The following is a 25,808-nucleotide window of genomic DNA, read 5'->3' as shown; positions in this document are numbered from 1 at the left end:
CTAAATCGTCTTCTCCAGCAACACTTTTTCTCAAAAAAATCAACTTGACAAAAATATACGGCAAAAAAATACTAGTATCGAAGGCGACGAGAAATGAGGGCTCAAAATGTTGACGACTGATGAAGAAGAAGATACAAATGTGGAAAGAATTCTTAAATATTAATTCAAGAGATGATGATCGGCAAATATATCAATAAAAGCTTAGCTGATTCAGGCTAACTGTGCAGAAAATTAGGGTTTTCTACAAAAATTAGGGATCTTTACAGAGAGAGAGATGAAAGGAGATATTTGATACATAGAGCTCGGCTACTCGTACATTTTAGTGCAAGAATATTGTTGAAAGGGGGAGTGATTGGTGGCCGTTGGTGGAGATGAATGGACGGCGGAGATGGGAGTGGATATTTTGGGAAGTCTAGCGAGGAAAATGTGAAAGGCTGGAGAGGGGGCTGAGTGAAATTACGAAGGAGGACTCGTGTTCGGGAATTTCTAATGCCGGGTGGTGTAGAGTTCCGAGTGGTAACGGGTGTATAGGATTTACTTGTGGAACTTTGAATCTGGGCCGTCGATGCGATGCTCATCAAGCAGGGTGAATGCTTGATTAGGACAAGAATTAAATAAACGTCCAAAATTTTATTTGTAACGGCTTCGGCTTTTTACTCTGATTTGGATATTTTTAAAGAGTTTATCAGCCTAATTTTGGCCACGGTTTGCCTTTCGTACATAAAAACAATGGGGGATTATGGAGCTTTGACCTTTTGACTTGTCTAGTTCTTTCATGGATTATACATCAAAGTCAAGTCATGTTTAAGACTTATGACAATCATTGGATATTCAATTAGTAATGCTTTTGTTAAGAAAACGTTTTGTGGCCATTTGAATTGCATTTTTTTTTAATTATAAGGATTTTTGTAAACAATACAATATTGTAACACTTTTTTGTGTTATGCAGTAGAGAAATATATCAAGGAAATATTTTCAAAAAATTCAAGAATTATTTTCCGCAAAACTTTTTACACTACTTTGTTGTTCTAATTTCCCTCAAGCCAATAAAATCACGTTTGATAGGGTTTTTTTTTGAAAAAACTAATTTTATCATTGACATAAAAAAAAGGTATTGACTCTTATATACATATATATTTTTTATTTTGAATGGAGGTTTTGAAGAAAGTCCTGGATATTGTGGCAGGTAACCAAAAAAAAAAAAAGAAAACAAGAAGAAGGTGTTTAGTTTCGCAAGACTTTGCTTTTGCCTCAAAAGGTTTTCTTTCGCTGTCTTTCGTGGATTATACATCTAATAAGCCAAAGAAGTTAAGATAGACCAAAAGACAGATTGCCCCGAGCAGATGCCCGTCTAGCTCAGTCGGTAGAGCGCAAGGCTCTTAACCTTGTGGTCGTGGGTTCGAGCCCCACGGTGGGCGTTCTGTAGCGATGCAATCTTTTTTTCTGCGCTGTTTTTCTTTTTCAGCACTGGGCTGCGTGCCCGATTGACCTTTTCACTTGTTCCTTGGGTCATGTCCGATGAATCTAATGAAGCTCATATTATCGGACTTTGGACAATCGTTGCCAGATCCGAGTGATGGTCTAGTGATTTTTAACAGAATCGAAGATAATGAGTTCAGTTTGTATTTGTAGAATGAACAAAATCACAGTCCCGCGTTGAAGATAGAAAGTTGTCTCCATTGACTTCTTCACTGGCACATATTGTACCCTTTCAAAAAAAAAAAAAAAAAAAAAATGTTAGACGTTGTTTGCTGCGCCTCGTTTAGTTTGTTAAACATCACGAAATGTATCGGTGACCCTCTGGCGATACTTATCGAGCTAGGTTCGTTTCCTGATCATGGATGATGTTAATGTTGGTCATTGTACATCAACGGAGATTTGGTTCAAGGTGCATTTTCCTTTGTTTCTTAATGCTTTTTAACCATTGTTACTTTTTCAAATTCCGACTCTAACATCATCACTAATACATTGACATACGATTCTGATTGTTGAGATGAATATTCCATTTCAAAAGCTGCAGCTGCAGAGGATTTATATTTGGTCAAATGATCAATGTGCATTCTGTTTCTTGCACGAAATTAAGCCCACTTAAGCTCAGAAGAATTTCGAGATAAGAAGATATACAATCACTTCAGCACCACATCTACAGGTTAATATCCTGAAATCCCAACTATGGCACAAAGCTTAGGCTGTTTCAGAGCGCCACCAGTTTAAGACAATCATCTATTTACCCCCATTTGCAGAGCAACTGTCTACAATCTAATTCTAATACCCACCATAAACTGCATTTCCTAAAATTTCTTCAGGACAAAGTAGATGACGTTGAAGAGATAATTCAGGCTACTTGATCCATTATGTTATGTTGCTGGCCTGCAACACAATTTCTTTAGCTGAACTTGGTCCTGGGAATGAAACAAAATTACAAGTCAACATGTGTTTTACCCCATTGAAATGAGAAAGATGAGATGAGAGTGGGCATATGTTTCAAATCTCTCCAAGGCTTACCTCAAAAAAATCTAGGTCATAACGAACGAGAAATATGCAACAGCAGCAATCACTATCATGAGCTATTCTTTGGATATCCACTACTCGTGCATCACAATATACAGCATCATCTTCATTTTCCTGATATAAGGGAAGAAAAAAAATGAAATAGAGCAAGGAAATGGTGGCTTCAACCTTGTATCTCTCTATTACCCATCAGGGTGAGCTGTCACTTTTTGTACACTACATACAATAGAGTAAGGAGGAGTTTCTATCATAAAACAAAATTTTAAATAATTGACTTAGAATGTTGAGGAAAGGATTAAATTGGCACCGCCTTTCTAAATCCAAGAATACAGTCATATTGCAGCACAAACGAAGATCTTTACAATAGATTTTTGACCAAAAGGGAAAAATAAAAGCGTACCCTGAAGCACAAGACCAGGTCCCCAACCTTCACTCTGTCACATTCTGAAGGCTCTAAAGGAATAGAACGTTCACGTACAGATCGTTTCACATTCAACCACTCATCTTGGTCTTTATCATAACCAACATATCGTACACGAACTTCCTGCCAAGAAAGAAGAATAGTACATTGCAGCAGTACTCAAATCTAAGTGAGCTTGGTAACGAAATTTGTTCAGCTCAAAACTTGTCCTCGGATTACGTCAACTCCAATTGAACAGCCTATGAAAGAAGGTGATTTTTGAGAATCCATAGCTAATCAGGCCCTGTGTCCTCATGCTAATGATTTTATACAAGATACAACCGTGCTAGAAGTAAGCTTTATCAAACTCCTAAAGATTGTACCTCAGTTTCCATGCATTACGTTATGATAAGTAAAATCAAAGGATTAGCAATTAACTCCTTCCAATGTATGGGATAGAATCACAAGATGCCATTTATCTCTATTTCTGGGATTTTCTACCATGGTTTTCCTCAATTCTGCAGAATCTACAGCTAAACTAACTCCCAAACCCCTGTACTTTTTCTAGTTGATGATATTACAAGGATCAAACAATTAAAGAGTTCCGTCAACATCTAACAGACATAGAAAGCAAAATTATAGTCCACAACCTGGATGGACCTAGTCTTCCTAAGGCTACACTTCATCATACATGCCCAGGTGTTTGCAGCCACAAGTTGACCATTGGCATTTACAGGCATGAGTTGCAGAGCCATGAAGTACATTTTGGCCCCAGAGAATTGGTTATTCAGTTGGCAGTGGGCAACAAGAGAGGCTTGATTATTATAAATTTTACCAAGCCAGAAAGCATGAAGAGACAACATATAAATAGTAAGCCTAGGGGTTGGTCTAAAAGGATACCGCTCTAGACACCAAAATCTTGCTCGCCGATTAATTCTGCACTCATTTGGCTTGAGTTTTATTAGCCATGTCTATTAGCACCACAGTTGCAACCCCTTTATGCAACGAGCAACACATTGAAATATAACTGTCAGCAAGCCAAGCCACTTTATTTTGGATAAGGTACAAGTTCAACATTTAAAAAAAAAAAACTCACGAGCTCTCCTGTACTTGTAACTCTGTAATTGAGGAAAGAAGCAACATCATACCTGCAGAGCCAGACAAAGAAGCACGCACTAAGTTCATTTCATATTTATACGACTTTACATTTTTTTTTAGGCTCAGAAAAAAACTAGAGATATGGTAATTAGACCTACAACAGAGACAGAATAACTTCAGACATCAAACGTTTAGCTAGTTGCTTATAGTGACTGAATCACTTGAGATTGCATTTTGAAAGAGATCAAGAAAGCAACAGCAGGTCCATGAGAGATTTTAAATGCATGTGGCCCTAAAATTTCAGGAATTTTTGAGTAGTCAAAAATGCTAGATGACTGAATAAGGCATCCCATGTTCTTTATTTGAACCTTGCCTTAAAATTTTGTGGTTGAATTTTTGTCCTTATCAATGTAAATCTGGTCAAGAAATAGGAAAAACTGGAAGATATTCGAGACAAGTGAACTTTTAACTTGGTTGCTTCTATTTCAGCTGCATGTTTCCTCACCTACTCAAGTACTTATCAAGTACATATCATGGAAAAGTACAAAAAAAGAAACATAATAGGCCACTTGCAAACTAATTTCCATAGCCAACAAAGCAAACCTCTAAAACATACATATGTACATACGGAGGTAATGTAGGGGCATAAGGAAGGCTCACCAAGCAAGATCCTTTGAGGATCTAGCCTCAAAAACCAACTCTGAAAGCTCTGCAACACTAACACCTGCCATATGAGATGGACATCAGCATGCTTACAAGAATCAGCAATTGCCCTAATCAAACAAATGCAACCAATCTGTTCATCTTATACCAGTGTGCACATTATTATCACCATATAAGCATATATGATGTGCAAAGCACAACTGAACAATACAAAGCATCTATTGACAAAAACCAGATGTTACAGTTGCCATCACAATCATGTGATACAACTAACAACCTTTGGGCTTTTGAGAATTTTCATCCGCAAAGTTTGGGACTTCTGCAGGCATGGAAGCATCAATTTCTTCACTCTTAACAAATGAAGGTTTTTGAACTTCACTTTTATTCATTGCTAACTTGGTAGGACCAACAGATTTCTCAACTTTCCGGCGAAAGGAAGAAACTTTAGCTTCCAATTCTTTCTCTAGATCACCAAACCAGCTTTGCACCTGCAACATCATAAGTAATCCTAGATCTTGCAAAGTTTTGATAAGGACAAATATAACCGAAAATAAGAAATCTTTGACATGTATAAAGAAGCACCTGTTCGCATCCTATTGAAGATTTGCCACATCGATGAACTGAGGTGCTGTAGGGAACAAAAATTTTTATTAACTCCCTAGCTAGAGACACATCAATTTCGTATTACAGAACCACCAAAATAATCTGTTTATGTATTCAACATCCCAACAACATACCTGAACTTGGTAGCGAGTTCCTGATAGAACTGTTGGTTAAGGGATTTCCCTCCCATTTCCTTGTACAAGATTTCCATTTCCACAATCTAATAAATGAAGTGAAAGAAAAAACATTATCTATGCCATTTAATTTTCTCTCTAATAACAAAAGAAAAACTGGGAAACATTTTAAAACTATTCTGAACTACTCTCTTCTCAGACAACTTGATTGATAATTGGAAAAAAGATCAACTGTTTGACCCTTAGTTTTAACTACCTCACTAATGTGCACAATAAGATCATGAAAAGAGCAAAATATCCCCTTAAATGAGCTACATGACCTTATTTGACTCTCTTTATTACAACTAAAGAGCCCTAATCAGCATTTATCATCTCGTGTCATTTCAGCATCTTATTTTGCTTTAGGCTACTAAAGTTTCTTCTCTCCTGAAGTCTTATTCTAAAATAGTAAGACTAATTCAACCAAAAGATCATAAGTATTTCAACATGAGGAGAAGTGCACAAACACAGCAGAATTAATGCTCAATGCCTCTAATATTAATACAGTGCTCCATTAAAAAGCTCAACTAGCGGAGATTAGCAGCAGCATAAGAATCATACCATCCTAATTAAGAGCCTAAAGCATTCAAGAACCACTAATTTTAAGCTGCTAGTAGTACACAATGCAGGTAGGAAAGCATAGAGCAGGTGCATAGAGCGATAAAATATCATGAAATAAAGGAGACCCTTTACCCACGACAACACTAGGATGGATTAAGGAATACAAAACGTTGGATTAAGGATTACAAACGTCGGAATAATTGAAAGAAAGAGTGTGTTTGGAACTTCTCATTACCTCAGCTAGTGTGAACTCGGGGTCAAACGCATTTTCCATTTCTACTGAATTAAGCCTGTCGTCCATGAACTCAGACCAACTTCTCTCTGAAAACGGGCTATGAAATTTGACCCCAAAAAAAAAAAATGTTACGAGAGAGGCAAAGTAAAACGGCGTTAATCGGAGAGTCGAAGGGAAAGGACCGAAAGGTACTAGTGATTTATTGGAGTATTTTTGTTCGGATCCCTTAACTCGTAGTAAAACTGTCAAAGTAGCTACCAAGTTTTGTAAATGTAGCAAATAGACCCCACGAGTAAAGGCTTCCATCCTGCGTGGTAGAAACGGGGCCGGAGACAAGGGAGTATACTTCCGCCACATCTCCCGCCCCGTCACTTGTTAAAAATAATTAATATATATATGTGTATGTGTATATAATTATATATATTTGTGTATATAAATATATGTATAATATTTAATTTAATTAATTACAAACTTATTAAATAATATAATTGGTTATATATATTATATAAAGTATATTAGTATATGTAATATAATTGATATTATCAATTATTCTTACTTTTGAAAATTTTTTGTATATAATTATATATATTTGTGTATATAAATATATGTATAATATTTAATTTAATTAGTTACAAACTTATAAAATAATATAATTAGTTATATGTATTATATAAAGTATATTAGTATATGTAATATAATTGATATTATCAATTATACTAATAATTATATATGTCTACTCATAGAAATTAATACAAAATGTTTTAACACATTTATACTAAATTCCTAATTACAATTAACATAATAATATTTCTTTCTAAAAAAAAATAATGATTTAGTGATTGTATTTGTGTTAAAGTGAAAACTTGACTACTTTAATTGTATTTGTTCCATCATGTTGCATTGTATTCAAATAACTTTCATTTGATTATTTTTATGAATTTCAATCATGAAATTATAATGGATAATAACTTAGTGATATGTTGATATTTTAGTATTTGATTATTTGCTAAAATTTGACTATAATAAAATTATATAACAAATTTTTATTAAATCCACGAAAACACTCATAGAAGGAATGGGGCGGGGTGTGGGAATTAGTGGACAGTGAGGGAGGGGCGGGGAGTGGTCATTCCTACCATACCCATGCAAATTTGTGTTGATTCTGGCGAAACCAAAACAATTTGGCCTTCTACTCGGAACCAGATAGGGATGTCAACAGATTAGATTTGGATCCGGACTCGACCCGGATCTGATAAATTTTTTCGAGTTTGGGTTGAATATTAACTACGATACCTAAATTCGGATTCGGACCCGTTACTCTAACAAAAAAGCAAGCCGGATACAGAATATAGGATTTCGATCCGTATTCGATTCGGATCCGAACAATATAAATAATTATAAAATATAAATATTTTTAAATACATTCTTTTACCAAATTAACAATTTAGTAACAATTTTGTAGATTGATTTGTGGTTAGTTTTGGATTGATTATTATGAATTATTTGTGATTTAGCTTTGTAATTTGATTTGTTTAAGTTTGGAAATTGAATTTGTGATTGGTTTTAGATTTAATTTTGGAATATTTAAATTTGGTCCTTTCCGATTCTGACCCATTGGACCCGGTGCCGGAACTCTAAGATCAAGACTTGTCAGGTATATGGATTGGGTTCGGATCAACTACATAAAAACGGATTCGGATCCGAAAATTTTCAATTCCAACCCGAATCCGACCTGTTGACACCCCTACAACTAGAGCATGAAGAATTAGAACCCCCATATCCCCTCCTAATTTCTTTTTTCTCTTATTTCAAATATATTTTTCTTAGTTTCCGTTTGACATATTATTAATAAAACTTTTCTAAATCTTGAACGCAGTGCTCTAGCAAGCGACTATTCCGCATGCCCAAGCGATGGCATCCGTATAATCAAATGGCGAAGAAAAGCTTTATGCTCAAAACTGCAAGATTTATAGTCCAACGAAAGAATCCAACAAACACTTGAAGTCCTGGTTGCTTTTTGAAAGAGAAGAAAAACGATCAATTTGCCATCTCATTCCCAACTCCGCTGATAAAGTCGCCCTAAATATTGTATTTGAACTTTTTACCAAAACGTTGCAATTTCTTGGACAAGTAAAATACGTGGTCCAAAGCCTCCTCTGCTCAATATTCAATTAGGCAATGCGCACTAAATTGATTGTAGCAGTAGTAGCAGTTGTTTGTTTTTAATATTGAGACTGGTGTGAATACTTATGCTTCTAAATATTGGGATGTCAAATTAATCGAGACTTGTTCTGATGATTTTTCACGCTCAATATTTTTCTTATCATTGGGAAATATATTTTCCTTTTGGGTGGGTGTTTGAGAATGTTGGGATTGTTTTGGCACACCCAATCACCAATCAATCTCGTTGACATAGAGAGCAATTAGACCGGCAAATTGTAAATTAGAGAGATGTCCATAGTTAGATTCTTCTCGTTCGCAGTTAAAGTTGATATCGCTTTAGCTTCCCCTGACAAGAGAACTAACTTAATAGTAGTTTACAAGAATATTTAGGTTCTTCTCAACTTAGCTTTCCCTTGACAAGAGAACTACTAGCTTAATAGTAGTTTAAAAGAATATTTTGACCTGCAACGAGAGTGCTTAATAGTAGTTCAAAAGAATGTTTGAAATGCACTGTGGGTGACAAAAAAAGGCATGGAATTAGCAAATTAGAAGCTTATGAATATACATTGCTGATAAGTTACTATTTCCTTGTATGGCTTTGAAGGCGGACAGCAAAATGAAAGAAAAGTGTCAGTATAAGAGTAGCTATAAATTGCCAACAAATTGAAATTTTTTGTTCCTTGTGATGTTTATCACATTTGAGGATGACTGAAGGATACGGAAAGACCATGGACATGCGTTCTTGATCAGCACCTCTGAATATTGGCCTTCCCATGACATGCTTGTATGGTCCCTTGCCGCTTGCCTGATTGAGAGAAAGAAAGGGTTGCCAAAGAAATACATATTACCTTTTAAATGTTTCATTAAACTATCAAGGGCATCATTTATCCCCGTGAACCATATTGAAGAAGAGCAGGCCATGCAAAGAATCGGTAAAAGGAGAAAGCTAATTATAGAATCCTCTTGGAAATGTTACCAGGCGTACTTAAAAAGAGCTAGTTACGGAGTTACTATGGTCTATGGGAACAAAATTAGCAGGTGAACGAAGCTTTAGTGATTTTGAGACTTAAACCAATCGGCATTTCCAATCAATATTGCACAAGAAAAAGAGGGGGGGGGGGGGGTTTGATTACCTGTAATTGATCTCCGGTGGTGATTATTATGGTACCCTGATCTGGGCAAAAAGAGGCCCAACCTTTCTTGGAATAGACGTGGAATTCTTCAGCTCCATCGCAAATGTGCAAACATATTGCATGAGGGAATTCAGATCCTCTAACCAGCATCCTGATAACATCATATCTCAGTACTGAATTTACAGACTGATCTCCATTTATAATGTGGCCATTATGCTTGTGGAGGTAACAGATTGGACCAAATTCTGGATCCTGTTTTACATTTTCCCTGGTTATAGTTGATGTGTTCTGCTCCAGAAATTCCAAAGCTGTGACGGCCACGTTCTCAATGGCTAACACAAGCTTTTGCATCCTTTCACTGTTAGTTTAAATCACGTTTGATCAGCATTTTCCGTGATAAAATTGCATGATCACTAACTTCATGCAATAAGAAACTGTTGCAATATCTGTCAGTAATAATTTACAGCAAAATTTACCTGAAATTTGAATATCCTCCTGGCCAGATTCCCTCCATATCCATCTTCAAGCTTTCATCTTGTGACCAAACAAATTCTTCAGTAACAGCTTTCTCCTCTTCCCCATGAAACTCTTCGAACCCATATGGCTTCTCCAGCGATCTCGTCACCAACTTCCTTTTCTCTTGTGATATCCCGAAAATTCCAGCCCCAGCAGCCAAAACAGATTTGATCAGCCCCTCAGGAACTCCATGGTTGACAACCTCAAAACATCCAATTCGAGCAACAGAATCGACAAACTTGGTGACCGAATCATTTTCAATCGAGTTTAAATACCGAAAATCAAGCTTTGGCGGGTTTTGAACGGATTTCTGTTGAGGAAAAACGCTATCAGGAAGAATGAGGTCAGGAACTTTGAGGGAATTTTCCAAGAATTCAGACAAAGCATCTTCATTGTTGAAGGAAGATCGCCGGCCAGAGGCAACTGGAGAAGGTGGCGGTGCACGGAAATCAATAATGGTATTGTCCGGCAATGATTCCGGTGTACTCATGAGAGTTTTCTTCATTACTTTTTCTTCTGTTATTTTGGCTCTCTGGCCTTATTTCTCCCGTGGGTACACTAGGGTGCTCAAGTCATTCTTAGACTGACTTTTGCTGGTAGTAAAAGCAAAAGAAAAGAAAGCAGAGGAAGCAGCAATGATGGGAATGTTTGGAGGGTCAGGTACATGGGGGAAGAATCAGTATGTTTTTTTCACTTTTTCTTTTGTTTGCTTTTTTCATGATGTATGCATGGCCTTTGCTTTACAGATCTTGCTCCCTTTTTTACTCAACCTTCATAATAATTATGAAATTTGCCAATACTATCATTTGATGCTTGCTTGCTGGCCAGCTTCGCATGAGATGGGGATATGGTGGTGGGTATGTTGATTACAGGCTGCTTGATAATTCTCTGTTGTGCACATCACTTTCTCAAGCAGGTAACCTTATGATTTTGCTCTAATCAAATCCCATGAACAGGATTATACATCCCCCCCCCCCCCTCTTTTTTCTTCACTTTGCGTCTGTGTGTGGATGATGGTGTCTAGGCCACCTTGCTCAAACTCTCATTCTATAATCGGTTTAAGGTTTAAACTATTGTTGAAGATAAACAGTTATCCAGAATTTGTGGTTTCTCTCTTTGATGCACAAATTTGAATTAATTGGATGAATTTTTGTAATCTGGGCTGATATTATTCTTGTCATGGTCTTGTTATTTTTGCACACCATCTAAACACTGCAGACTGGATTTCTATTTAAATTTTTCCCTTTTTCATTTAGATTTTTGATGACAGAAAAAATATGTCATGTTTCCTGTTTTTGCCAGTTTCAAATTATCAGCATCTCTGTCCAAAGAAACACTGCCTCGCTTGGTTTAAATCAAAGTTGCAAGTCCACAAAACCTCATTAAGGCCTATCTGAGTTGGGCTATTGGAGCTTTGTTGATTGGGCCTTGTTTTCAGTATCCGCTTAGACTTCTCTCTAGGACTCTCTTAGTTTTTTCTTTTCCAAAGTTTTACTGAGGTTAAAGCGCCATTCACTCTTATTCTTTGTTGTGTTTGACCCCCCCTCTTCTGTTCTTAGATCGAAAATTAATGTGTTAAGAGTAAATCATCTATCCATCTAATATATATAGGATTAATCTTTCCTACACTGTATACACTGTCAGCAGTATTGGATAAATGACAACTATGTAAAATTTAAATTTAAAATTCATCTTTTACACACATGTTATGAATCAAACGGTGATAGTGTATACACTTTCAGTGTATATAAGATTTATCCATTTATATATAGTATAACCACAACTCATTCTAAGTTCCCATTGGATTTAGATTTAGGCACCCCTTTAATCACAACTCATTCTTAAATAGTATAAGAATATATATATATAATAATAATAATAATAATAATAATAATAATAATAAATATGCTATTGTAATCTACTGGAAATACCTAAATATAATGCAAGTATTACAAATTAGGAAGTACAACAGTTTGATCACCGAGGAATAAAAGCACACCATTAGCGAGAGAGACGGGTCAATTTCACTATCTTCTCTTGTTCAACGTATAGTATAGACTAGCAGACTTGGGCTGTGCTAAGCACAGCATTAGCGAGATGGGTCAATTTTACCATCTACTTTTGTAAAACGTATAGTTTAGACTAGCAGGCTTAGGCTGTGGTAAGCACACCATTAGCGAGACGTGTCAACCTCACTACATTCTTTTGTTGAACGTATGGTATAGACTATAGATATTGGCATTCAACCATAACTGGACCTCATCCCCTTAAAATGTAATTCCCCAATGGCAATAGCATATTTCCTAAAGCATGGTAGAATACCGGACAGTGAATTAGTCACGAATTACCCGACCCAAGAAACTAGTGAAAAAGAAGACAAAATGTACAATCCGACTTTTTTTGGTGATAATCGAGTAGGGTAAAATTTATGACTCTACCGAGTAAAGAACTGCGCACCATGAAATGAAAAAAATGTAGAATAGATCTCAATCATGAAGACAAAAGTTCTGAGGCTTCTTGTTTTCGTAACACAACATGACAAATACACGGCCGAACTTTTGTACTAATATTTACCAGCTTCTTTGGAGGAGATGTTGGAAAATACAAAACTTAAAAGACTGTCAGATGACCAATTCACACACAGTCAAGTACTTCTTACTAAATAGAACATCTTTTGAATGGAGAAGAAGAGTGGATACATGGAAAATGTCACCAAGTTTGTAATCAACATTTCATCACAACAAGAAGATAGCATAAATTGCAACTGTAAAACTTGACTTGTGCAATGAGAACATATACTGTAATGAATAGCCCTGATGATCGAGCGGTGGCAGAGTCAGGACCTTAGATGTAAATGTAGAGGGATGACTTTCGGAGTTGTCCTTTCAAATGGCAAAACCTTCACTTTGGAAGAAAAATTACGATAGCACAATAATTAAGATATTCTGTGAAGGTCAACATCAAAATGAGCCCTTATATATATGTATGTATGCTCTGGAATGACGACAGTTGCCATCGTATTTGTACCCTACAAGAAGGCCAGCAGTGTTTGTAGCAACTTTTAATTCACCTTTCAATCTTTTCTCAGGGTTCCCTATCACAAAATCAGAAAGTTTTCACTCAGGTCAAATATATTTTGATTTCTTGATGTTAATAAGTTTAGAGGATTCGTAAGGTCGATATATGTATGGTACCTTCTGGATTCGTCAAGGGGCATGGATTGTCTATATCTAGACTAATCGCATCACACTATGGTGATTGACGATGTAGGGCAGAAAACTAAAGTCGACGGGATTCCCTTTGATCCAAGAATCAAAGACTAGCACAAATAATCACTTGGTTTTCTTCGCTTTTACATGTACTCTTTACTGTATCAAAACAAAAACAAAAACAAAAACAAAAAAACTGAACCACCAAACAACATAGAATAGCTTTCATTTTCATCAAGTAATTTTAACAAGGCTGCAGAAAATATAGCAAATTCACTTCTCAAATTAACTAGCCATGCCGTCCAGCCAGCCCAGATCAGCCATCAGATTACTCGTACACGTGACCGGAACCTCTCTATATAAAGCTCACTTGGATACTTTGTTATACTTTTGCTGTTACAAATTTACAAAAATTTACAATCACGAGCCTTCCAGTTTCCACCTCCACAGTTCTCTGAGTTCCATATGTCACTTCTTCAATAATTGCCTCAAAATACGTAACTAAATGTTTCTTGAAAGTTGGTTGTCATCTCGCGGTATGGGATTTCCACATCAGTTGTATTCGTTAATCCTTAACCATTCAATTAGTTAACCAAACATGCTACCATTTTATTTTTCTGAAGATGGCACCAACTGAATCTTCATCTGAGTTTCCAGAAAATTCTTAAAATTGCTGATTCATATCATTTGTTTTTGTGGCTAAGACAGAAGGGTAGTGGCTGTTGCCTGATATAAAAATTTCAGAAAGCATGTATAGTTTGTCGCATTGGCTGTCTATATATATAACTCGATCGCTAAAACACGAATTTACGCGCAATGTCTTGGATTACTGTTCATAGTGCTACACAAACACTATAGACAAGGGAATAAAGAAGAATGAGGCGTGGCTTGAGTTTCAAATGATTTCTGTTGAAATGGTCACCATTGTCTCTACCCATCCCTAGGATCATTTCCCTTTCTAACTACAGTAATTTACATGCATAGTTTTCTCGCAAGTACAAGGTTACTTAGGAAAAGAACATGAGGATGTAGATAAACAAAAATGACAAGACGACCTTGGTTGAAACCTTCAACCAACTTATCAAAATAGTAATGACAAACAATCTGATGAACAAGTAATCAAAGGAAAGCAGGGAACGAGAGGCATCTTTTAGTTACATCTGAAATTAATAGTATCAGACAACATTTTCCGTTGTAAGAAAAAGTATACAAGACATGTTGTAGGACCTGTTCAAATCTCCTGTGATTTTCTAATCCCATTTTGGATAATTTTTTTTTTGTGTTCTTGTTTTCTTTTATCTTTATATATTAAATATTTTAATAGCTGAAAAAGTAAAAATCTATAATGTTCCCAAACTAATTTGAACTGATTTTAATTTTTCTTCATAATTATCTTTCATAGTCGAGAAAATCTATAGCAAACTAGAAAAACCTTATACCACTAATTTATGCAACTATATGTATTATGTCACGTATAATTGGACGGGCACAATTTAGATTTGAGTGAAATCTTTGTAACCTCATTTCCCTTTTTTTTTTTTTTTATCAGTATATCCAATTGGAAAACCTATGGCTAAGGTAGTTGGCGCAAATACTCATCCTATTGCCTGCAATGCCTAGGCCAACTGGCCGAGTACCTAAAAACATTAATGAGAGTTGATTAAGAACACCGACTTCTAAACAATTACAATGGGGAGTTCAAATGCTAGAGGTATGAAGTGGTATGTTCTGCAGGCTATGCATAATCTTCCCCTAATTGAGTCACTAATCAATTTTTACTTTTTAGTAAATTTGATATTCTTGATCACCACAGCAGATGATACTTCCTTCTCCCGAACAAACGTTTAGTTGGACTTCGTTTATCTAGCATTTTTACAGCAATTATTGATAGCCGGTTTTAAATGTGCCGACTTATTGTCCTTCAGTTAGACCACCACTTGTCTACTTCTTTTTGGAAGAATCTCCTAGGACTGTAGAATTTAAGCCCTACTATGTATTCCTCAGAAAATGCCAACGATGAAAATTACACTGTATCGTATGTATGCGGTATGCTTCATGCTAAACTTCATAATCTTCTAGAAGGATGCCATTTCCACCCATTTCCTTGGCTTATATATGACCACAATCTCTCCCAGAAGAACGGAGTTGCACTCGAGCCACCCCAGTTCTGGGGGCACAGGGAACTTTCTCTTCTACCAAAACCCAAAGAAAATAAAGAGTTTGACTGACCATTTTTTTTCCACTAAATTAAACTTGTTGGTGATCGAGAACTAGATTGGACGCCACCAACCAATATATATATATATATATATGTCTATATATACACATAGGCTCCAGAAATAAATTGAACCCTCCATTAATATGTCAAGAAACGGAGAGGAGAGAATTCAGCGTCATTAATCGTTGTTTGATCAGTCAGGAAGGAGGAAAATGGAGGAGGAGAAAGATCGAGGTGCGGCGGGAGAAATAAGAAGGGGACTGAGTCGCAATGCAAGCGTAAACAGGAGCAGCAAAAGAACAATGAGCAGCAGGCGAGGTTGGAACGTGGCGGAGGATGTTTTTGGAAGCGCCAGGATGCGTACCAGTAGTAATGCTTTGGAGGATGAGGAATCCCTAAAATGGGCTGCTTTAGAAAAGTTACCAACTTATAATCGACTGCGGACGACTGTTTTGAAATCTTTCATCGAAAATGAGAATGACGACGAGCTGGGCAAGAAGTCAGTGCTCCAAGAAGTTGATGTCCGAAAGCTTGACACCAATCAACGCCAAGAATTCATTGACAGGCTCTTTAAAGTTGCTGAGGAAGATAATGGCAAGTTCTTGGAAAAGCTCAGAAACCGGCTCGACAGGTAAGTTGTATTATTATCATCATCATCATCATCAGGACTAGTGTATATAAGTTCATATTCTGTGTATGTAAATAATAAAAGAATTAATCTTTATACACTTTATGTGTATATATGTATGTATTATTATTATGGCAACTAATTTTAATTTGAATTTGAAATACATTCAATCATGATAAACTGATAATATATACATTGACGGTGTATATAAGATTAACGCATGATAAAAATCATATTCATTCGTTACATAGAATTTGGTTTTACACTTAGAAAATCAAATTGTTAGCGAATTTTATGCAATTAAAAGGATACATATGTGGTTGCTTGTTAGTCACCTACAATTGTAATTTACATAAAATTATAAGGGTAAAAATAGTGATTCAAAAGATGACAAAAATAGTAACACTACCTCAAGCATTACTATATGGTAAGATAAGATTATTATTACTGTTATTATTTAATTTTTTAAGTTTTGTTGACTATCCTTGTTTTTATATCGTGTGGGCCTGGCCCCTTGCTTTTCACTGTAGAAGTTATCTCTCTCTTAACTTCGGACTCTTCGTTCTTTTACCCTTTGACTCAACAAAGTAAGTTGCATGACAAAAGTGAGAAGAATTACGAAGTTCAAGGTTTACTCATTGATTTGTTTAATTAGTTTTGAATTTACGAAGATTCACTTACTTTTCTTATCATTTCACAGAAAACAGTGCACCTAATTTCCATTTTAATTTCACTAAAAAAACATTAACGAGATCATTGAAGTAAACAAAACAAAGAAGAAAAGAGCTCGCAATCGAATATAGAGTGTAGGCAGTTGCATGCTCAATTAAGATTAGTACTCCTCCTTCTATAGCTTGCGTATATTAGAATGAGTATGAAGTATTCTTCAGTGTTCCGCTCCATTTCTCTTAAAAAAATTTTTTTTGAGAAGTAAAATTGATAACGATCCTCTATATCATCCGCAAAGAGAATTTGAACCCCTTAAAAGCATATGTCAAATTTCCCTTGCAGGTCCCAAATTTCAAACACTTGCTAGAGCAACAAAACGATTGAAAAAAAGGGAGAAACGAACAAAAGCCAATTAGTGATGATCGGCAAAAGAATAAATAAATGAAGAATCGCTTGTCATTCCAAAAAAAAAAAAGTGTTTTTCTTCTACAAGGGTACAAATGTGTATTCTTTATCAATGAACCCATCGGTTGAGGACATACATAGTCTACCGTCTTTGTTTCGCATGTGCTCTTTTGTTTAGTTAATAGGGATCTTAACCATATTAGTAACAGGATTAGCGTTTATGCGTTAGATATTATTCAAGATGAGGAATTTTGGATTCCTCAGTGCTAGTATGCACTGATTGTAAAGTTCTTTCAAATCTTTACTTGAAACTGTAAAGGGTTTGAATATCTATAAAATCACAAATTGTTTCGGGAAAAAAAAAAAAAAAAAAAACCCCATCGGTTGATCTCAAAATCAACCTCAGCTTCAAATAGTTTATTTATTTTGTGTTTTAATTTTTTTTTTAGCACTCTATTCACTATGTACAGTTTGTGATGAGAAATAGTACCCTTCTATGGTAGGTAAAATATATCTATCTTTTCAACTACTAATTTACTACCACATCCTCCAAAAGTACGTATACAGAAAAAGTATAAAATTTATTTGACATACTAAAATCTAAAATTAGTATTCAGGACTACAAACTCCAGTGTAGTGTTCTTTCGGGTTTCAACATTAGTTTTTCCGCGCATAAACGTAAATTTCGGGCCATTAGCACTAGATTAGATTGATGGCTTGATGATTTTCTCATATTAATGCAGAGTTGGGATTATTCTTCCCACGGTGGAAGTTAGGTTCGACCAGTTAACTGTTGGAGCCGAATGTTACGTCGGGGACAGAGCTCTTCCCACGTTGCCAAATGTCGCCAGAAATATTGCGGAGTCGGCTTTCAGTTGTCTTGGCTTCCGACTGGCCGAGAGAGCCAAAATCAATATACTAAAAGACGTCTCCGGCATTATAAAACCTTCCAGGCAAGTCTATTGGTCAAATTTCTTGTCAAATACTTACAAATATGTGCTGACATAAACCTTACGCTGTACTACAAATATTTTTTATCCATGTTTTGTTGCCATGCCCAACTGTGCACAAAGATCAATATCTTTTTTATTTTTTTTCCTATACTTCACTCAAAACAAAAAAAATTACATAGGCTCCAATGTTCTGATGTTGATATTTTGGATAAGTAAAGCCAAATAAGGAAAGTGTATAAGTGTAAGATAGAAAAATAATTGTTAGTGTGCGTGTATTCATATGAGAGGATAGGTTAAATATGATTTAGGTATATTAACGAATTCTTACTTGGATCCGATTACATAAGTATGCATGATCTATGCTCTAAAAAAGAAAAGAAAAATTGATAAAAAAAAGAGAGAAACACATTCGTTTCTTGACTAATGCAATGTTGCTAATTATGATTGTCATGAATTACCTGCATAACAGGATGACGCTTCTATTAGGACCACCATCTTCTGGGAAAACAACGCTCTTATTGGCTCTAGCAGGAAGATTAGACCCTCGTTTGAAGGTAAGGATGATTTCAATAATTATTAATCACAAAAGTGGATCGCCTTCACAGACAGAAACAGAAAAAATCATACAAGTGATCGAACCTGGAACAGGTGAAAGGATACATATCTTACAACGGCCATGACCTGAAAGAATTTGTGCCGCAAAAGACAGCGGCATACATTAGCCAAAATGATGTCCACATTGCAGAAATGACAGTGAAAGAAACACTCGATTTCTCTGCAAGATGCCAAGGGGTTGGATCCCGATACGGTACTAAAATCAATTGTCATTTGTTCATTCTTGTAGATATTGAACTCCCACCATTATTCCCTTGTACAAGTTTGATAATAATATACGAATATGGATAGAACTTTTGACTGAGCTTGAAAGGAGGGAAAGGGACGCTGGCATTCGCCCTGAGGCTGAAGTTGATCTTTTCTTGAAGGTAGATTTTTGTGCAGCGTCCAATTTGATGCCACTCTGTGTTGTTTCATATTAACTCGATCAGCGCCTGTCATGATACTATTTGACTTGTCCTTTTTCATATCCATATTTAGGCAACAGCTGTGGAAGGTGCCGAAAGCAGTCTCATTACCGACTACACTCTCAGAGTATGAATTGACCACCGGCGATCACTTCAATTCAACGAACGTTAGAACACCGCAAGTGATGTCAACAAATTTCGAGATTAATAAGCAATAAAAAGAATGAGTAGAATATCTCAAAAATCCTAGTCAGGAATCATTATGACACTCCCCAAGTAAACAACATTTTGATGAGAAGTGGCAATTGCGCTGAATTTAACATTTTTTTGTTAATTTTTCTGGTGAAAATCCTTATGCAGATATTGGGACTAGATATTTGCCGAGATACTATTATTGGGGATGAAATGCAGCGAGGGATCTCCGGGGGTCAAAAAAAGCGTGTCACAACAGGTTATTCCCTTATCCTAATTAAATTGTGTATTCTTTTTGTCCTAATATTTAAACAAAAATGGGTTTAGGCTTTAGGGCTTAGAATAAAAGAAAAAGGTTATAGCTAGTACTAAAAGCAACAAGGGCTCCAAGGCTTATCCTATGTCTCCCCTTGGTTCTAAATTAGACAATGTATGTGTTATATCAAACTACCAAATTTTAACCCTAAATTCTCATATTCTGTGGATGCATGCATGACAGACTAGCCATAGGTACATCAGCAAAAAGATAGTGAAACGTATATGCTAACTTGTGCATATCCAACAAAACAAAAAAAAACACAAGCAACTATAACTCCTTCAATATCTGAGACCTAGTGTCCATGCTCTTGTGAGGGTAAAAAAAAAAATTAATACATGGTTAATGTCATTATAGGAACCTAGGTTTTTTCTTGCAAGAAGGGAAGTTTCTCTGATACCTGGAACTAAGGAGAAAAAAAAAATCATTCGTAAGATTTGAAAATGGTTTTTTGGACGTTGTAAAGGCAAAATAATGAACGCCACTCGTACAGATTTCTCGTTTGTTTAATGACTTGACATGGTACTAAGCAGTAAACAGCTTCATTTCTCTCTGTGTTAGTTTCGACGTTTGACATGATTAGAACTTAGGAGCTACTTATTAAGATTTTCCTAAGCTATGGAAATGGCCTTAAGACATGATCTTATGTCAAACAGGAGAAATGATTGTTGGACCAACCAAGACACTGTTTATGGATGAAATATCAACAGGCCTTGACAGCTCTACAACATTTCAAATAGTCAAGTGCGTACAACAGATTGTGCACTCGACAGAGGCTACCGTGCTAATGTCCCTCCTGCAGCCTGCTCCCGAGACTTATGACCTCTTTGATGATATCATCCTTTTGTCAGAAGGCCAAATTGTATATCAGGGTCCAAGAGTGCACGTTCTTGAATTCTTTGAGAGCTGTGGTTTCAAGTGTCCAGAGAGAAAGGGAACTGCTGATTTCCTGCAGGAGGTAATTACACGTCCAGCCTTCAATATATGATAGCCATAGTTCGCTTAAATATTAAAATCAGTCGACAATCAAGTTAGATTTGTAATAGCACGGCACATAATTATCATCTCAAACATGATATTAATCTTTCACCTTGCTGCTAAAAGGTTACGTCAAGAAAAGACCAGGAGCAGTACTGGGCAGACCGAAGCAAGCCATATAGATATATATCTGTTGCCGAATTTGCAAATATGTTCAAACGTCTCCATGTTGGTCAGCTTCTAGAGAACGAGCTCTCAGTCCCTTACGACAAGGCACGGAGTCACAAAGCAGCTCTAGTGTTCAAAAAGTACTCGGTCTCTAAAAAAGAGCTTCTAAAAGCAAATTTTGACAAGGAGTGGATGCTAATCAAGAGAAACTCTTTTTTATACATTTTCAAGACTTTCCAACACACCATTGTATCACTCATCGCATCAACGGTGTTCCTAAGGACTAAAATGCACACCAGAAATGAAGCCGATGGCGCAGTTTACGTTGGAGTATTGGGGTTTAGCTTGGTTGCCAATATGTTTAATGGTATTGCTGAACTTGCACTTACCATGAAGCGACTTCCGGTCTTTTACAAGCAAAGGGATCTTCTTTTCCATCCGCCGTGGGCCTTTACCTTACCATCTTTCCTGCTAGCATTACCAATATCCGCGTTAGAGTCTCTTGTGTGGACGGTTGTAACGTACAACGTCGCTGGATTAGCCCCTGAAGCCAGCAGGTAAACTTTAAACTTTTAAAGAGTGAATCCAGGGTAGAAGGTTTATTATCCAAAAGGACAGACTCCCCAACAACCCCCCACCACCCCCCCCCCCCCAAAAAAAACCAAAAAAAAAAATTTTTGATACACCAAATTTACCTTCTGCCGTACTTCTCCATTTCTAGGTTCTTCAAGCAACTATTGCTAGTATTTCTGATCCAGCAGATGGCAGCCGGATTATTTAGGTTTATTGCGGCAATCTGTAGAACAATGACAATTGCAAATACTGGAGGAAGTCTAGCTCTTCTCTTTGTCACTCTCTTGAGTGGTTTTGTCCTTCCTAAAGGTTAGTAGATAACCTAAAAATGGGCAATAATACAATCATGAATATCAAAAGTATGCATCTTTAGGATGGTGTGCACCTTGAACACAGTAAGAAAAGACTAAAAGATAAAAAAAAATTTGCATTACTAAAAGAGTATTTACATGCATGTGTCCCATGTACTTTTAGGTTTTAACTTCTTTCAACATAGTGAGAATAATTTAGAAATGAACTATTAAACTTCCAATTTTCACATGAAATTGGATTAAAGGGTGATATATCCCTACTTACAGCAAATGCATTTTCTGCAGCACAGTGAATATATAATGCAATGAAACATACATGATACAGCTACAGTGACTAGCAATATTAGTTATCCTGTAACATTGTTCACAAAATGTATCAAACTTCATGTGTGTGTTGCTTTGTGACAGATAAAATTCCTGATTGGTGGGGTTGGGGATACTGGGTTTCACCTCTAACGTATGGTTTCAATGCCATCACCGTCAATGAAATGTTTGCTCCAAGGTGGATGAACAAATTGGTATGCCTGCTAATATCATCCTCCCTAGTTTTAAGTTCTCATCCCAGGCAAGGTCCAGCAACAGAAAAAACACACTTTTGAAACAAAACATACTACACACAGAAAAACAAAACAAATAATTGACATAACAGGTTATGCTTATCTCCTTACAGGCTTCTGATAATCAAACAAGTTTAGGAGTGGAAATACTGAAGAACTTCGGTGTCTCCGCCCAAAGATCTTGGTATTGGATTGGTACAGCAGCCCTACTGGGCTTTATAGTACTTTTGAACATCCTTTACACATTTGCCCTCACGTACCTTAACCGTGAGTATTCTAACAAACTCTTTTCAGTTTAATTAGAATCTGCTTTCACTGTGGCAATTTGATTTTTGTTGTCTATTCAACACAATAGCTCTTGGAAAGCCGGAAGCTATAATTTCCAAAGAGCAGGCAAGGGAGATGGAAGATAATCAAGAAGATCTGAAGGAAGAAACAAGACTTAAAGTGAACAAGTCAAAGAAAGGTTTACTCACAAGCTCAATTCTTATCTGCTCATTACAAAAAAATTACAGTAAACATGGAAAGGAACACCATGCTTATATACAGCGTACAATTCTTTTAGGAGAAATAGCAATCCAGCCAGTGAGCACGCACTCCACTAGCACTTTAATCAGTAGAAAGGAAGATACACGTCTTGAGGCTACAAGTGGTTTTGCTCCTAAGAGAGGAATGGTTCTGCCATTCACCCCACTCACCATGACCTTTGACAGCGTGAATTATTTCGTGGACATGCCCCGTGTAAGTTTTAAAACCCAATCTATGCAACTTAATACAGAAGTTTCTACGCTTAACTGGAAACGAGTGCTTTGAATCTCTTTGTTAACGTCAAACTTGTTCCACTTTAACAGGAAATGAGAGAACAAGGAGTCACAGAGGAGAAGCTCCAATTACTTAGTAGCGTAACTGGCGTATTTCGGCCATGTGTTTTAACTGCACTAATGGGAGTCAGCGGAGCAGGAAAGACTACCCTGATGGATGTTTTAGCTGGACGGAAAACAGGTGGTTACATCGAAGGCGACATAAGAATATCTGGATTCCCAAAGATACAAGAAACATTTGCTAGAGTTTCAGGTTACTGTGAACAAACTGATATCCACTCACCTCAATTAACTGTCCGTGAATCTCTGATTTTTTCGGCTTTCCTTCGGCTCCCCCGAGAAGTCAGCAAGGAGGAAAAGATGGTCAGAAGCAGTGCTATCAATCAATATAAGTGAAATTACACAAATGTAGCTTTAGAAAATATTTACTTGACATCTGTGTGCTTTATGCTTTTCCCAGATTTTTGTGGATGAAGTGATGGGCCTGGTTGAACTAGAGAACCTAAAAGATGCCATTGTGGGGCTTCCAGGAGTTAGTGGTTTGTCTACAGAGCAGCGAAAGAGACTGACTATAGCAGTTGAGCTTGTTGCCAATCCCTCCATCATATTTATGGATGAACCCACTTCTGGCCTTGATGCAAGAGCAGCAGCCATTGTTATGAGGACAGTGAGAAATACAGTCGACACGGGGAGAACAGTTGTATGCACAATTCATCAGCCTAGCATAGACATTTTTGAAGCTTTTGATGAGGTAGATTGTGTCTCCAGGACTAAGTTTTCCTCTTCTCCAGTTTATGTTTGTACCTCCTTTAAATGATGTTGCTGCTCCCTGCTCTTTCTGTCTCTCTCACGTCTCTTATTCTAATTAATCCAATAGCTACTTTTGATGAAAAGAGGAGGCGAAGTGATTTATGCAGGACCAATAGGACGGCATTCCCAGAAAATGATAGAATACTTTGAGGTACTTGATGTTCCTAAACCTTTTCTTATTAAGAGTTTACAGAATTACAAAAACAAAGACTAATCCAACCACTGCAGGCAATTCCTGGAGTGCAAAAGATTACAGAGAAGTACAATCCAGCAACATGGATGCTAAATGTTAGCTCAGTTGCCACCGAAGTTAGGCATGGAATTGATTTTGCTGAGACATACAAATCCTCAGTATTGTATGCGTAAGTAAACTGGACAAAAATTCCATTCTGAATTAGGATTGGAAATTACAGGACAGCACCTAACAAGTTATAACTATAAACAGACAAAATAAGGCTCTAGTGAAAGAGTTGAGCATACCACTTCAAGGTGCAAATGACCTCTATTTCCCTACACAATATTGTCAATCCACGTGGAGTCAATTCAAATCCTGCCTGTGGAAGCAACAGATAACTTACTGGAGAAGTCCCGATTATAACCTTGTCAGAATCGTCTTCAGTTTAGCTGCCGCACTCATTCTTGGAACAATTTTTTGGAGAGTTGGAAGTAAAAGGTCTATTTCTAAGGAGTAATGGAAAGCCAATTTTTGCAGTCAAGCTATAATTAGAATTAAGGATAAAGAATTATGCACTAAATCCTTCTCTTTATGTTTTGCATACACCAGGGAGAGCAATGCTGATCTTCTGACCATCATTGGGGCTATGTTCATTGCTGTACTTTTTATTGGGATCAATAATTGTTCGACTGTGCAACCAGTTGTTGCCATCGAAAGAACTGTTGTTTATCGGGAAAGAGCTGCTGGGATGTACTCAGCCATACCATATGCCATGGCACAAGTGAGGCTCATTTCAAACTTCTATCCAACAAGTTACATTACCTATACTATTGAGCCAAGCCAAGTGTATGCTAACATTTCTGGTGACTTTCAACTTGTTTAATGCTCAAGTTGAAGAAGAGAATGTTATGAAGCTTATTAAGCTCTGCCACAAAAAATCAGTCTAGTTCACAAAATATACAGTCCTCTCCACCTTGTTATACAAAACTTGTCAATTTACTGAACAGTTTTTTCATTTGAAACAGGTTATTGCAGAGATACCATACATATTTTTGCAAACTTCCTACTATTCACTTATAGTGTATGCCATGGTGGGCTTCGAATGGACAGCAGCAAAATTTTTCTGGTTCTACTTTGTGACCTTCTTCTCTTTTCTCTACTTCACATATTACGGAATGATGACAGTTTCCATCACACCAAACCACCAAGTGGCATCAATAATTGCAGCAGCATTCTACGGAATTTTCAATATCTTCGCTGGATTCTACATCCCCAGACCAGTAAGCTAGTTAATTTTCACTAAGGTCTTATAGTTGTCTTTCGAAAATGCTTCGTCAACAAATGGTGGATTTATTCCTAGTTCATAATGACAGAAAATTCCCAAATGGTGGATATGGTACTACTGGATTTGCCCTGTGTCATGGACACTCTACGGACTAATCTTATCACAATATGGTGATGTAGAGGATACAATCAAAGTCCCCGGAATGTCTCCTGATCCAAAAATCAAAGATTATATCAGGGATCACTTCGGATACGAATCAGACTTCATGGGACCAGCGGCAGCAGTTTTGATCGGTTTCTGTGTTTTGTTTGCATTTGTGTACGCTTTCTGCATTAAGACACTGAACTTCCAGAATAGATAGGATAGCAAATATGTTCTCTAGGTGAATGGAATGCGATAAGAATTTCATGCATTAATTAAAGATCCAAGTAATAAGGTTTCAACTAACATAAACCATTTTTA

At 36.6% G+C, this 25,808-nt stretch overlaps 3 protein-coding genes and 1 non-coding gene across 5 annotated transcripts; 2 read left to right on the top strand and 2 right to left on the bottom strand.

Moving 5' to 3' along the window:
- Positions 1–1,345: 1,345 nt before the first annotated feature.
- TRNAK-CUU (transfer RNA lysine (anticodon CUU)) lies at positions 1,346–1,418 on the top strand. The gene has a single exon. It is a non-coding gene; the product is annotated as a tRNA-Lys (tRNA).
- Positions 1,419–2,005: 587 nt separating this feature from the next.
- LOC113741445 (protein SAWADEE HOMEODOMAIN HOMOLOG 1) lies at positions 2,006–6,562 on the bottom strand. The gene is made up of 9 exons (XM_027268978.2): positions 6,245–6,562; positions 5,410–5,495; positions 5,255–5,300; positions 4,950–5,160; positions 4,670–4,733; positions 4,008–4,059; positions 2,912–3,055; positions 2,506–2,625; positions 2,006–2,402 (listed from the first exon to the last, which is right to left on the bottom strand). The coding sequence occupies exons 1-9, from the start codon at positions 6,548–6,550 to the stop codon at positions 2,358–2,360; spliced, it is 1,074 nt and encodes a 357-aa protein (XP_027124779.2). The 5' UTR covers positions 6,551–6,562; the 3' UTR covers positions 2,006–2,357.
- Positions 6,563–8,924: 2,362 nt separating this feature from the next.
- Positions 8,925–10,702, bottom strand: LOC113741652 (protein DMR6-LIKE OXYGENASE 2). Its single transcript, XM_027269237.2, has 3 exons — positions 10,017–10,702; positions 9,541–9,898; positions 8,925–9,212 (listed from the first exon to the last, which is right to left on the bottom strand). The coding sequence occupies exons 1-3, from the start codon at positions 10,559–10,561 to the stop codon at positions 8,988–8,990; spliced, it is 1,128 nt and encodes a 375-aa protein (XP_027125038.1). The 5' UTR covers positions 10,562–10,702; the 3' UTR covers positions 8,925–8,987.
- A 4,719-nt stretch (positions 10,703–15,421) lies between these two features.
- Positions 15,422–25,808, top strand: LOC113742382 (ABC transporter G family member 36-like). 2 transcript variants are annotated; one of them, XM_072047079.1, is made up of 21 exons: positions 15,422–16,114; positions 17,929–18,138; positions 18,608–18,692; positions 18,787–18,946; positions 19,045–19,121; positions 19,234–19,287; positions 19,521–19,611; positions 20,325–20,626; positions 20,773–21,371; positions 21,536–21,696; positions 22,107–22,216; positions 22,369–22,522; positions 22,611–22,996; positions 23,107–23,439; positions 23,537–23,827; positions 23,954–24,037; positions 24,115–24,248; positions 24,332–24,559; positions 24,671–24,842; positions 25,087–25,341; positions 25,435–25,808. In XM_072047079.1, the coding sequence occupies exons 1-21, from the start codon at positions 15,696–15,698 to the stop codon at positions 25,705–25,707; spliced, it is 4,578 nt and encodes a 1,525-aa protein (XP_071903180.1). In that variant the 5' UTR covers positions 15,422–15,695; the 3' UTR covers positions 25,708–25,808. The 2 variants fall into 2 exon arrangements, with proteins under 2 accessions (XP_071903180.1, XP_071903181.1); XM_072047080.1 differs by lacking the exons at positions 15,422–16,114; positions 17,929–18,138 and having other exon boundaries at positions 18,579–18,692; positions 22,611–22,721; positions 22,821–22,996; positions 25,435–25,707.

This window comes from Coffea arabica, chromosome 4e (assembly GCF_036785885.1).
Source record: "Coffea arabica cultivar ET-39 chromosome 4e, Coffea Arabica ET-39 HiFi, whole genome shotgun sequence".
In the NCBI taxonomy this organism is placed as follows: Eukaryota; Viridiplantae; Streptophyta; class Magnoliopsida; order Gentianales; family Rubiaceae; genus Coffea; species Coffea arabica.
Note: the sequence above shows the minus strand (reverse complement) of the source record. Positions and strands in the feature narration are given on the sequence as shown.